A 13,234-nucleotide genomic window follows, 5' to 3' on the forward strand; every position below is an offset into this window, starting at 1 on the left:
AGAATGACATACTGGGAAACTAAAGAAATAAGAAGGGAGGGGATGAAGCATGATTAGTAAAAGGCTAATCCCTTTTGATGGGCAGGTAGGTGCAATGGATAGAGTTCCAGGCCTTGAGTCAGGAAGACTCATCTTCCTCTTTTCAAATCTGGCCTCAGACCAGCTTTGTGACCCTGGGCAAGTCACCTATTTTATTTGCCTCAGTTTCTTCATCTGTAAAAATGAACTGCAGAAGGAAAAGGCAAACCACTCCAGTATCTTTGCCAAGAAAATCCCAAATGGGGTCACGAAGACTCCAACACAACAGAAAAACAAAATCCCTTTTGACAACTGAGTGTTTGTGCACTGTCTTATGTGCTCTCTCTTTCTCTCCAAATTTTTTTTTTAGTTAACTCCTGAAGGTATAGAGGCAGTTCTAAAGACTTTAAAATACTAATTAAAATACCTATTCCAAGAAAAATAAATTATTTTCATGTTGAACAGTCCCCAAAGGTGAAAAGCAATTAATATTTCAAACCATTACTACTTTCAAGTGTCTCTAAAGAACATATATTTTCTATTATTAACCTAATATTTAGTGCTCTTAGGTTACAACACATTTTATATACATTCTGTCAAATGACTACAAAAACATAATTTTATTTTGATCCATTTCCTAAAACATAAAACCAATAGTCTAACATTCTTATAACTGCTTATTCAAAATAAAAAATTCAACATGCCTAACAAAACCAAAATATTATTCTTTTAAGTGTGCCTGCCTCACTACATTTTCCCATGGTTTCTTCCTTACCCTTAATCTCTTCTCCAAAAGTATTTTCACCATCAAGAACTTTACATAGATGAAAGAAGTTATGAAATCTTCTCTAAAATAGTCTAGATTATATTCATGCCTAAGAAGACTATTTAAATAGCTTCTCATGGCTCCTTCCCATCCTATAAAATGCAATAAAATGCCACCCAATTTAATGAAACCAAAAAACTGCAGATTTTAACAAATCCAAAGTTCTACTTCAATCTTTCATCATGATGAATACTGAAGAAAACATCTTTCGAACACAAGTTCTGGAAGGAATTATTAAACCTCTATGTTGAGTACAGACACAACAATAGCCTATGTCAGTGGATAAATGGAATAGATAAGTTCAAGTAGGCTCATCATTAAAGGTTAACCACCAGACGACAATTATTTTTGACCACATACATGAATAAAATACTAGCTTGGTAAATTTAAGAGTGCAGGGAATAGCAGCTGCCCCAAGACCACTGACCCTGCTTTAAGCTCAGCTCCCATAGCCATCATTCAGCAAAATAGTCTCTGTGGGGAAGGAAGCCAGACATCCCCATCAAATGCTGACCAAATGCCACCTATGGGATGGGCAAATCAGCCTAGTTAAAACAGCAAGGCACCCTAAGCAAGATAAAGGAGGCAGCATGTGCCAGGAGTGGCAAACCCTCACCATCAGCTCACCCACTGACTCCATTCAAACCCAGATTGAAACAACTCAAGACCCTGAGCCCAAGAGCCCTGAAAATAGAAGTACTACACTCCTTCCCCCACAACCAACCACCCTACCCCTGAAGCCATCACCAAGAAGAGCAACCTCTATGAACAAGGGGTCCTACCATCCTTGCCAGCCCTAACACCAACTGACAACTAATTGCCATCATCAAGGAAAGCAATCCTTGTGGAGATATGATCTAATAACTGCTTCTCCAAATGCTCCGGTCCCTGCCTCCTTAGTAGCACGACCTGTAAAAAAGAGTTCTTGCCACAAAAGTCTTTGGCACTGTCAAATAGTTTGACATTAGTGATGGAAATGGTTTTGTCAGTGGAAATGATATTAAAAGAAAATACTTTACTACCTGGTTTGCTTATGTACCGTACCCTAAAGACCATGGGAATTTCTATATGACTTGCAAATGAAATATCCTATGTGTTTTCTCCCCCACTAACAGTGAACTCTTTGAGAACAGGCACTTTCTCCACTTTATTTGTGTCCCCCGCGCTTAGTAAGGTCCTTTGTATATAACTGTCATTCAGTTGTGTCTCTGACTCCTCCAGAGCATGTCAATGTTTTCCATGGGGTTTTCTTGGCAAAGATACTGGAGTGATTTGCCATTTCCTTGTCCAGTGGAGTAAGACAAATGGAAGTTAAGCGACTTGCCCAGGGTCACACAGCCACCAAGTATCTGAGGCTGAATTTGACCTCAGGTCTTCCTGACTCCAGGCCCAGCACTCTATCCACTTAAGCCATCTAGCTGCCTCCTAGATACCCACCTAGCTGCCTCTAGTATATAGCAAGTGCTTAATAAATGCTTGTCCATTCATTCAGTCTACAGCATAGAGAGTATGGAGTATGTATTAACAGAGAGAGAACCTGCACTAATGATATCTTAGAACATTTAAAGTACTAATGCATAAGTAACAAATCAATAGATCTTAAAAATCACCAAATTTAATGTGTACCATTCATTGTAATGATCTTCACATTTAGGTAACTGATGTTTAGGAAAATGATTTTGTTACAGTTATTAAATAAATAGTGGCTGGGCTAAAACAAACTCCTTAATCTTTCTAATTCAAAAGATCCATATGTTAGAACTTATATTGTAACAAGTTACTTTCAAAAACCAAATGTGCATGGGACTTATTTCTTAGAATCATAGACTGAGAGCCAGAAGGGTTCTTTAAAGGTCACCTAACAAGCCATCTTTTTACAGTTAAGATGTGAGGACCAGAAAGGGTAGGTGACTGACCCAAGGTCATAAACTCAAAGGGGCAGAGCAGATACAATCCAGTTTCCTTTCTTCACATGGCCTCTTATTGCGCTGTACTAAGAATGTTTTTAAAATACACTACTATACATGGTTCCTCTTCATAAAATATTCAATAGTTTCTTCCAAATTCTAAGAGTGAAAAAAGTCACCTGCACCTTTAAATTGTCTATGTAATACAATAAATAAATGTTCACGTAAATCATAAATGTCAGAATTGGAAGGCACCTTAAAGATCCTCTAATCTACCTCCTTCATTGCACAGCTGAGGAAATAAACCCCCTGCCACCTAAGCGACTAGCCCAGGATCACTCAGCAAGTCAAAACTGTATTCAGCCCCAAGAGCCATGACACTGGAGTATGCAATACAGTATCTTAGAGATGTATTCCCATTTTATGTGACCTCTATAGCAGTGATTTACAATTATTACATGGAAAGTTAGGGTACAACGGAACATGTCTATGGTTCTCTTAAAAGAATTATGGTTAATATGTTTATTTAGTATCCATCACTGCCAGGCCTAAACACAAATTCTGATTTTAAAAACCACCATGGACTTCATAAAAATCTCTGGAAATTTAAAGGTCCAATAAGAATCCAAAATCATATCTATTTACTTTGTATCTCAATGTCTAATAAAGAGTTATGAATGTAGCTCTTAAGTTTCTAGCGATTAAAAGAAAAACTAAATAAGATAAATTTTTTTTTCATTTTGGCCACCTTTCATTTTTTAAAATTATTTTTAACTCAGAGAAAAAATAACTAGTTATAACAATAGAATTAAACAATCAACTTTCCATTATGCACGACAGAGGAAAGAGTACTGGTAATAAAAAATTACTTCAATTAAAGAATTTTACCATAATTTAATTTAGAATCTGTTTTGTTCTTATATTTGAATATAAATTATGACAGTCATGAAAATCACAACCATCAGAAAATAATGGAGCCTCATTTCCAGGCTTGCAAAAACTTTAGTTTTCAGTCCTTGTTAATTTTTGTAGAAACAAATCTGCTCCTGAATTTAGTTATGGATATTTGCAGTGTTAAAGATCTGGAGAAGTTGCCTTCTCCCCTCCAACTTCCATCATTTCCAAACAGTAGAGAACTAAAATATGATCCTCAGACAGTGCTTTTCTATGTTAAAATGCAAATGTCCTTTCTTAAGTATCTTTAAAGGGTTAGAGGGATACAATGTGTACTTCCCTGGGCAAATATGGATTATGAGTCCCTGAAGGGGAATTCTATAAAGTGATGAGGTATATTAGATAAAGATGAGATGGGGATAGAGATAAGGTAAAGATGTGTGCACTCCTAAAAGGGGGAAAGGGGGGGGTTAACAAAAAAAAAGAAAGGGAGGAAACACTAAGAGATGTGAATACTGATAATTCAAGATGCCCTGATGCAGAGCAGGAGCAGTCTCACAGGAAGGACCTAAAATCATAGGTAAGTGAGAAAAAGTATAATTCCTAAGAACAGTACCTACTGAGTTGATGAAACAAACAATTGCAAAACCCCAGTTTAAATCAGAAGCCAATAAAGAACAACTACCTGGGACCCAAGCAGCAATGAAACATATTCTCTAAAGACCAAAGGGAAAGCTTATTAAATAGCTCCACTAGAGACTAAAATGTGGATTAATCTAAGAAGCCATAACACCAAGTCAGGGACTTAAAGGAAGGCCTACAGACTAACGGGAGTGATAAGAACAGTGAGTGGCTAAGATTATTTAATGCTCTAAAGCTAAATCAAGAGAATTAAAAAATTTAAGATCTCTCTCTTTTTTTAATCTTAATTTTATAGTTACTAATCTGGAATTCCCTCATACTATACAAAAGCTTGCTTACACACATGAAGTGACTAAGTATGTTGGCTATGAATGGCTCAGACAAAAAAGATTACAATCAGAAGTAAGAGGCAAGGTCTTAGCCTTTTGGCCCTTGGATACCGAGAGCAAAAAAGAACTATAAATCCTACCATCAACAGGACACAGGTATTGTACCTCATTTTCTTTCCAAATACCAACTACATTTTAAGTATTATATATCCAATGGAATCTCTACTTTCTGGGAGATACTAAAGGTTGCGAAGAATTAACTTACTGACTGACAGGTTAGATAGTGCACCTAGAAAATGAAAATACTGTCAATTTAAATAACTTATGGTATTAGACTTTTATTTTAATTACATATTAAAATGCTGTTTTTAACTATCACTCTTTGCAAATGAAATGATGGTATACTTAGAGAATCCTGGAGAATCAAGTAAAAAACTTCCTAAAATAATTAACAACTTTTGCAAAGTTGCAGAATATAAGATAAACCCACATAAATCATCAGCATTTCTTTACATGACCAACCAAGTCCAGCAGCAAGACACAGAAAGAGAAAATTCCATTTAAAATAACTATAAACAATATAAAATACTTGGGAGTCTACCTGACAAGACAAACCCAGGAACTACATGGACACAATTAAAAAACACTTTTCACACAAATAAAGTCAAATCTAAACAACTGGAAAAATAACAATTGCTCATAGGCAGGCTAAGCTTATATAATAAAAATGACAATTCAGCCTACCTTGCTTATTCAGTGCCATACCAATCAAACTATCAAAAATTATTTGACAGAGCTAGGAAAAAATAACAAAATGAAAAAAAAAATACCAAGGAAGGTGGCCTAATAATACCAGATATCAAACTATGTTATAAAGCAGTAATCAACAAAACTATCTGGTACTGGCTAAAAAATAGAATGGTGGATCAGTGGAATACATTAGGGATACAAGAGACAGTAATCAATTATCATAGTAACCTAGTTTGATAAACCCAAAGACTCCAGCCTTTGGGAGAAGAACTCACTATTTGACAAAAACTGCTGGGAAAACTGGAAAATAGGGCACAAACTACATACAGACCAACATCTCACACCTTATACCAATATAAGGTCAAAATGGTTGCATGATTTAGAAATTAAGGGTGATACCATAAGCAAACTTGAAGAGCAAGGAATAGTCTACCTGTCAGATCTATGGGGAAAGGAAGAATTCATGACCAAACAAGAGATAAGAGAGAATTACAATATGTAAAATAAATAACTTTGATTATATTAAAATAAAAAGCTTTTATACAAACAAAATCAATGAAACCAAGACTAGAAGAAAAGCAGAAAGCTGGGAAGCAATCTTTACAGCAAGTGTCTCTGATAAAGGCCTCGTTTCTCATATATAGAGAACTGAGTCAAATTTATAAGAATACAAGCCATTCCCCAATCGATAAATGGTGAAAGAATATGAGCTGGCAGTTTTCAAATGAAGAAATTAAGGCTATGTATACTCACACGAAAAAATGCTCGAAATCACAATTGATTAGAGAAATGCACATTAATACAACTCTAAGGTACCACCTCACACCTATCAGATTGGCTAATATGACAAAAAAAAGGAAAATAGGGACACTAATGCAGTGCTGGTGGAGTTGTGAACTGATCCAACCATTCTGGAAAACAATATATAACTATGGCCAAAGGGCAACCAAACTGTGCATACTCTTTGATCCAACAATACCACTACTAGGTCTGTATCCCATGTGCAAAAATATTTATAGCAGCCCTTTTTGTGGTGGCAAAATATTGGAAACTGAGAGGATATCCATCAACTGGGGAATGGCTGAACAGGCTTTGGTATGTGAATGTAATGAAATTATGCAATAAGACATGATGTACAGGCTCATTTCAGAAAAACCTGGAAAGACTTGTATAAACTGATGCAAAATGAAATGAGCAGAACCAGAAAAAGAATGTACACAGTACCAATGTACTGAAACAGTGTGATCAACTATGAATGACTCAGCTCTTCTCAGCAACAAAATGATCCAAGTCAAGTACAAAGAATTCATGAAGGAAAATATTATTCACATCCAGATAAGAACTGATGGAGTCTACATGCAGACTTAAGTGTATTTTTTTACTTACTTCATTCTTTTTTGTGGTTTTTTTTCCTTTTGATCTGTTTCTTCTTTCACAACTATGACTAACATGGAAATAAGTTTTACATGATAGCACATGCATAACCTATATCAAATTGCCTACCATTTTCAGAAGAGAGGAAGGAAAGCAGAAAAATTTGGAACTCAAAATCTTGTAAAAATGAATGCTAAAAATTGTCTTGACATATAATTGGGGGGAAAAATACTATTAAAAAAATAAAATGCTGTTTTTATATTTTAAAAAATTTATGTAGTTTTACCATAATCCCTTGCTCCACCACTTAAAAAAGCAAAATAAGTTGTTACTCATATAGCATAAAGAGTCCATCCAAAAGTAGGTTAAGGTTTATAATACCCAACATACATCAAAAAGAAGTACTATAAGGGGAAGAGAAGGAAATGTCTCTTTCTCTCAGGATACCTCAGATAACAATTTCCCTCCTGAATATACATAAATCATTAGTTTATTTTAAGTCTTTCTGTTTAACATACCATCTGCCTACAGACAATCAATCTTGTTTCTTTCCCTATGAATTGAGCAGGCATCATTTCTACCTTATCAAGTCATGTTAGCAAACTGCCCCTTGTGTCCAAACTTTTGTTGTTTAGAGGTCATACACAACCAGAAAAATAACCAGGTCAGTAACCTATGAAGGTGACAGTTGTTATCAGCCTAAATATATGCTGGTATATCGTGGGGGGGGGGGGGGGGGGGGGGGGGGAAGAGGAGAATAAGTCTTTGGTCTATTGGGAAGATCAACTATTAGGGTTTTTTGAGAAAAACATGGAGGGAAATCAATTGAAATGGCAAAGTGTTAAAGGTTTTCAACCTGTATAAGTAGAGAGTACGCCCCCACGAATGCAGAGATCCATCAAGAAATGGAAAATACAAATACAAATTATTAAAAACTTAGCAATAGACTCAGAAAACTGGGGTGCCACATGCCTCACCAAGTCCATTATAAGGGATCATTTTCTAGTTAGATCATCCTATGGGGTAGTGTAGCACAACAGCTGAAGAGCAAACTTCAGAACCAGGAAGACTTCAGTTCAAGTCCCAGGTCTGATAAATACTGATTTTGTGTCCTTAGCACCTACCTGCCCTAGGTAACTCTCTTAAGATTGTAAACTATGGAGGTTTGGACCTGTATTGACAAAGAAAGTTTCAGGCACCAATAAAATCACAGATCCAGTCCCTATGTGTATTGTTCTTTACTCTATTAAGAGTGTTAACTTGCATGATGATTTTATGTGTGGTCAGTTAAATAACAGAAGTTGTCCACAACACAGGGAAAAAATTAGCACTTAACAAGTACTTTAAGCACTTTAACTGAAATTTTAAGAAATTAAGATTGGAAATTCATGATAGCTGAGTGACAATAACAGAAATATACAGAACTATCTGGATATTAGAACCATCTAAGCAGAATCTTTGATGCAAAGTTCTTAAAAATGATACTATAGCAAAAGTTCAACATTATTCAAAGCTGTACAACTGATCAAGTAAGTAAGTATAGAGAATGTGGCCATTCACGAAAATACAAAATATTACTACATAAAAATTTTATATCCATAAAGGAAAAATATGAAATTATCTCCAGGGTCATGAGGAAAACAGAAAATAAGGCGGGGAAATGTTTTCAGTGTTACAAATCTTTTATATTTGTCACAGATATATAAAATTTGAGTTTTCAATTGCCTCTGAGGATTTCAAAGTTATCAGAAAGATACGAACTTGAATGCTTTTAAGTAAAATGAGCAATTTTTTAAAAAAAACAAAATAATCGAATTCAAATTATTTTATGCCTTTTTTAAAAACATGAAAAGATTGGTTCTATATATTTTCTGATTTCAAAATAATCATAGCTCTTTTCTATATAAACACATAAAGTCAATTCCTAACCTCTCCTTATGTCCCAAGTAATGATAAAGTCATTAAGAATCTTTTTGATGAATCTTATAGATTTCAATTCCTAAATGTACATCTTGCTTCTAGATAAATGAAAGGATCAAAGTATTTTGACCCCCCCCCAAAAAAAAACCAAACCCCCACTGATGAGATAAATTGGCAGGGTTCACCAGTAATGAAATAACTCTTTTCTCTGTTTCATAGATTGACCATATTGAAAAAATTTCAGTAAGCATAAAATTTTTGTAAGTAGAACTACTTACCACCATCCCTCTCTCTAACTCTGTGAGTATGCACGCTTTTTGCTTTACTGTGACCTGTGCTGTCACTATATTTGTTTTCAGGACTATCAGATCGTCGCAACATTTTATTTGGTGGTGAAGGATCTGTGGTGTCTCGCATCTTTTCATGTCGGTGATCACCACTACTGGGGTGACTCTTTGATGAATATTTAAGAGCCTGTAAAATATCATACAAAGGAAAGCACAGACCTTTAACTTGAACCATTAATTATAACAACTAACATGAAATCTATTTCATTAACAAAACTTCAGTTTTAATCAAACATGTTTAAGAATTCAATGTATATATATATAAACAGCCATGATACAAAATAATGATGAGATATATGATCACTCCACCAATATTTTAGAGTAGTTGCTTGACAACATCTTGGAAGGAAAAGATTCCTTAATAAACTTTTTTGGGAAGGACGAGGTAGGGAGGGAAATGACCTGATAACACCATACAGTTAGAATCAGAAGGGACTCAAAGATCACATAGTCCCACTACTTCATTTTATAGATGAAGAAACAAAGTTGAGGATAGTTTAAGGGACCTGCTGCTGCCACAAGGTAATAAGCAGCAGAACTAGGATATGAACCCAAATGCTGATTATAACAACCAGCATTCTTTCTACTGTTCCATGGTGATTCCCTCGTGTCTACATTCCCCAAATTATCTGGACATTTTGGTATCTATTTTTGCCATTACCCGCTTTTAGGAACCCTTAAAGCATAAGAAATCAACAGCTGAGTACTAGGTCATCCATTTTAGCCCTAAATTTTTATATATGTATCTAAATAAACACTAATGGATTTTATTTAAAAGAAGCCTTTTAATCACAAGACATCATCTCTGCACATGCAAAAAAGAAGGAATTAGAATAAATGACCTAAAGTTAATTTCTAACTCTGGGATCCTATGTTACTAAATACTTAATTTTAAAGCTAAATGACCTAAGGTCCCTTTCTAACTCTGGATTCCTATGTTATTAAATATTTAATCCTAAAGGTAAATTAAAATGCAAAGAATAACTTTGAAAAAGTACTGCTTTGTAACAGAATCAGACTTACATTCTCCTTAGAGAATTAAGCAGGTTGTTTCAGGCTATTATAACGTGCAAGGGAAACATGACCTGTCCTTTGACATTTTCAAAACAAATACTAAGCTGTATTACACGTTTGGTTTCAGGTATAATAAGTCAATAAAGTTTGAATAAGAGAATTACTAGCTGAGGATCTGCTCTCTCATTTAGACCTCCTAAGTGTCCTTTGACAGCTGTCATTCATTTCTGATCACTTTTAAGAAGTCATCAATTGAAAGGAACCAAAAGGACTATCCTACATGATTTCTGATGACGGGCTGGTAACTGCTGCCCCGGAAAGTAACCAAGACACCTAAAACACCAGATATATCAGAACATACATCCCAAGTTTCTAAGTCTGGTTCCTACTCTGAACCGGCAGTGAAATCAAGTCATTACTACGGACCTGGGTTCAGAATTTTGTTAACTTTTGGTAACAGAATTTTGATGGTAACTAAGAATCCACTCGCTGCCTCTTTTCAATTTCAGCAGGCTGCCATTCAAGACAACCGCACTCTCCCCAAATTCTTAAACTACCGAGGCCTCCAAAGTCACTACTCTCCACTCTCCCCGCTAAAATAGCTGGGCTGGTCTCCTCGGCTCTCCCTGAGGCGCCTCAAAGCACCGGCCCCCCATGCGGGGCTGGGGGCAGTCGTTACGAGGACCCAAGCCCGGGTTTCCTGGGGTTCGGGGGGCTGGTTTCGGGTTCGTTGCCCTGCAGGGCCTGCGCCGACGGCTGAAGCCTAAGCTCGAGTAACAGCAGCCAGTCCCTCCCTCCTCCCGCCGGCCCCCTCCGCCTTCCCCGGCTGTCCCCTCCCCTAGGACTCGGCTGGTACCTGGTAGGGCTGCGAGTCCCCCCTCCGGTCGTGACAGCTGAAAAACAGGAAGACAGACAGCGACATTAACACCCCGAGAGGGTGAGGCTAACAGAAAAAATCCAGCCCCCCGCCCCCCAGGGCCCCGGGCCGCCCGTGCCCCGAGACGAGCTGCCCACGGGCCCGGGCCGCCCGCACGGCCGCAGGGCGGCGGCGCCGATGGGCCCCGGCGGCCCGGCCCGACCCGCGGCCGCCCCCGCCGCCTCCTCGCAGGCCGGCCCAGATCGGGGTTAACAACAAAAATGGCGGCTCAGCCCCAGCTAGATAAGGAGGAACATTCCCCCCCACCCTGCCCGCCGCCCCCGGCGCGGCCCGGCCCGGCCCGGCCCCGGCCCGAGACAGACATAGAGAGAGAGAGGATTTACCCATCACTGAGTCTCTGCTGTTTCCTCGCATACATTACCATCAATGCCCGGCCTGTGTGTGTGTGTCGGGGAGGGGGGGAGAGGGGCCGCGGGAGGCGGGAGGCGGGCGGGCGGACGGGCAGCGGCGGCGGCGGCGGCGGCGGCCAGCACCCCCTCAGCGGGACTCAGCGCCGCTCCGTTACTGGCGCCGGCGCTGTCGGGCCATGTCCCTCCCCGGGCACCGTGCACACGCTCTCGCTCGCACGCACGCTCGCTCGCTCGCCCGCTCGCTCCGTCCGTCTCTCGCTCGCCCGCTCGCTCTTGGCGGGGGCAGCGGCGCCAACTACACCGCGGCAGCGGCGAACCGGGGGGAGGGGGGGAGAAAGAAGACGCGACCGGCTCGGCCCAGCGGAGAGCGACTGCTTCCTCCGCCTTCTCCTCCTCCTGCTCCTCCTCCGCCGCCCCCTCCTCCTCCTCCACCTCCTCCCCCCGCCGTCGCCGTCGCCGCTGCCTCCTCCTCCTCCCGCCGCCGCCGCCGCCGCTGCCGCCGCTGTTGGTGCCGCCGCCGCCGCTGCCGCTCCTCCAACTACATCCGGGCAACTCGGACGCCACCGCCTTCGGAAAACATCGGCAGTTTCCGCCGAGCCGCTCCTCCCCTAGCGCTTCCTCCGTCTCCCCTCCCTCCCCCGTTCCCGAACGCAGACCTCGGGACACTTCGGCTCTTTCCGGCCTTCCTCTTCCTCTGGGACCTCGCTCGCCTCTTCGCGACCCGTCGGCTCCTTCCGGTTCCTCCGCTCCCTCCCCACACGTACGTTCTGTTTTCCCCTCCTCCTTCCTCTCTCCCCTCCCCCTCACCCGCAGCCCCGCTCCTAGGACCGCGCCCGAGGCCCCGGGCTGGGCTCGGTGTGTGCCCGCAGGAAGCCTGAGCTGCTGGGGAAGTGGTGCGCCCCGAAGTTCGGCACTGGCTTCCCGCCCCGGAGGCGGCTGCTCTCGGAGGAGGGGCTGGTGGGTGCCTCGGCGCGGGCTGGCGGGCGGGCCGTAGCGGGCCTGCTTGGGGGGAGGAGGGGGTGCGGACCGTGGTCACCCCAAGGGCCAGGAGGGCATTTCTGTCCAGGAAAGGGAAACCCCTTCCGCGTTCCCCTGACTCTAGAGAGCCCCACGCCGGCCTCCAGCTCGAGGGATTTATGGGAAACCCGAGGTTGGAACCGGGCCTCCCTCCGAGCCCGCCCGGGAAGCAGGCCTTCGTGGGCCCGGGGCCTCTAGGTCCGCCCCTGGGAGCGTGGAGGGAAGGGAAGCTCCGGGGTCTAGGCGGGTAAGTGGGTGGAGGCCCGGCCAGACCGACCCCGGACGCGGGGGATGCTCGTGCCATGCGTGAAAGGGTTTGTAAACTCGAGCTTGGGCCGCGTCTGGGAGCCCTGCTCCCGCTTCTCTCCCGCCGGGCCTGGGCCTTATCCTCTGCTCTGAGCCGCCGGCGCTTCCTGCGTCCTCCTTTCACACTTCCCGCTTTCCTCCGACTCTTCACTCTTGCTTCTTTACCTCCTTTTTCCCGCTTTTTAGATGTATGCGTTGAGAAAAAATAAAGTCCTATTTGGAGTTGTGTTTTTGAGTTGCTCGACCTTTTAAGATTGTGTTTGGGACATTCGGTAATAGGAGCTTTGTGAGAGTAAGGACTGGGATTTTCTCTTCTTTTGGAGGGGGAGCCGGAATTGGTGGGAGTTTTGCCTTTTTCTTTGTTTCCCCGATTTGGAAAAATTATCTGAAAGTTACTCTGTTAAGCAGGTCTGAAGTGGAGTGGAAGGTTTGGGGGCACTGGAACGTGTTGGGAATGGAGATGGAATAAAAAGGGAAAGAAATTTTGCTTTATAGTTTTGCATAGGAGCCTGGCAGAAACCCAGGGAATAATAAAGTATTTATATAGTGCTCTTAGGCTTGCCTGAGAGGTAGGTGCTATTATAGTTCTCCTTTCACATTTGG

General features: G+C 41.4%; 1 protein-coding gene across 4 annotated transcripts in view; it reads right to left on the bottom strand.

Annotated features, from left to right (window-relative positions):
• Positions 1 to 11,382, bottom strand: part of WAC (WW domain containing adaptor with coiled-coil) — a 121,914-nt gene extending 110,532 nt beyond the window's left edge. For 3 of the 4 annotated variants that reach the window (XM_027841544.1, XM_027841542.1, XM_027841541.1), the window contains exons 1-3: positions 11,282 to 11,382; positions 10,878 to 10,914; positions 8,939 to 9,134 (exon numbers count right to left, since the gene is read on the bottom strand). In XM_027841544.1, the coding sequence (XP_027697345.1) occupies positions 8,939 to 9,134; positions 10,878 to 10,914; positions 11,282 to 11,322 (274 nt within the window). In that variant the 5' untranslated portion in view covers positions 11,323 to 11,382. The remainder of the gene's footprint in view (positions 1 to 8,938; positions 9,135 to 10,877; positions 10,915 to 11,281) is intronic. The other variant, XM_027841543.1, reaches the window with a different exon arrangement.
• Positions 11,383 to 13,234: the final 1,852 nt, after the last annotated feature.

Source organism: Vombatus ursinus, unplaced genomic scaffold, assembly GCF_900497805.2.
Source record: "Vombatus ursinus unplaced genomic scaffold, bare-nosed wombat genome assembly UNPS02014861.1, whole genome shotgun sequence".
NCBI classification, from domain to species: domain Eukaryota; kingdom Metazoa; phylum Chordata; class Mammalia; order Diprotodontia; family Vombatidae; genus Vombatus; species Vombatus ursinus.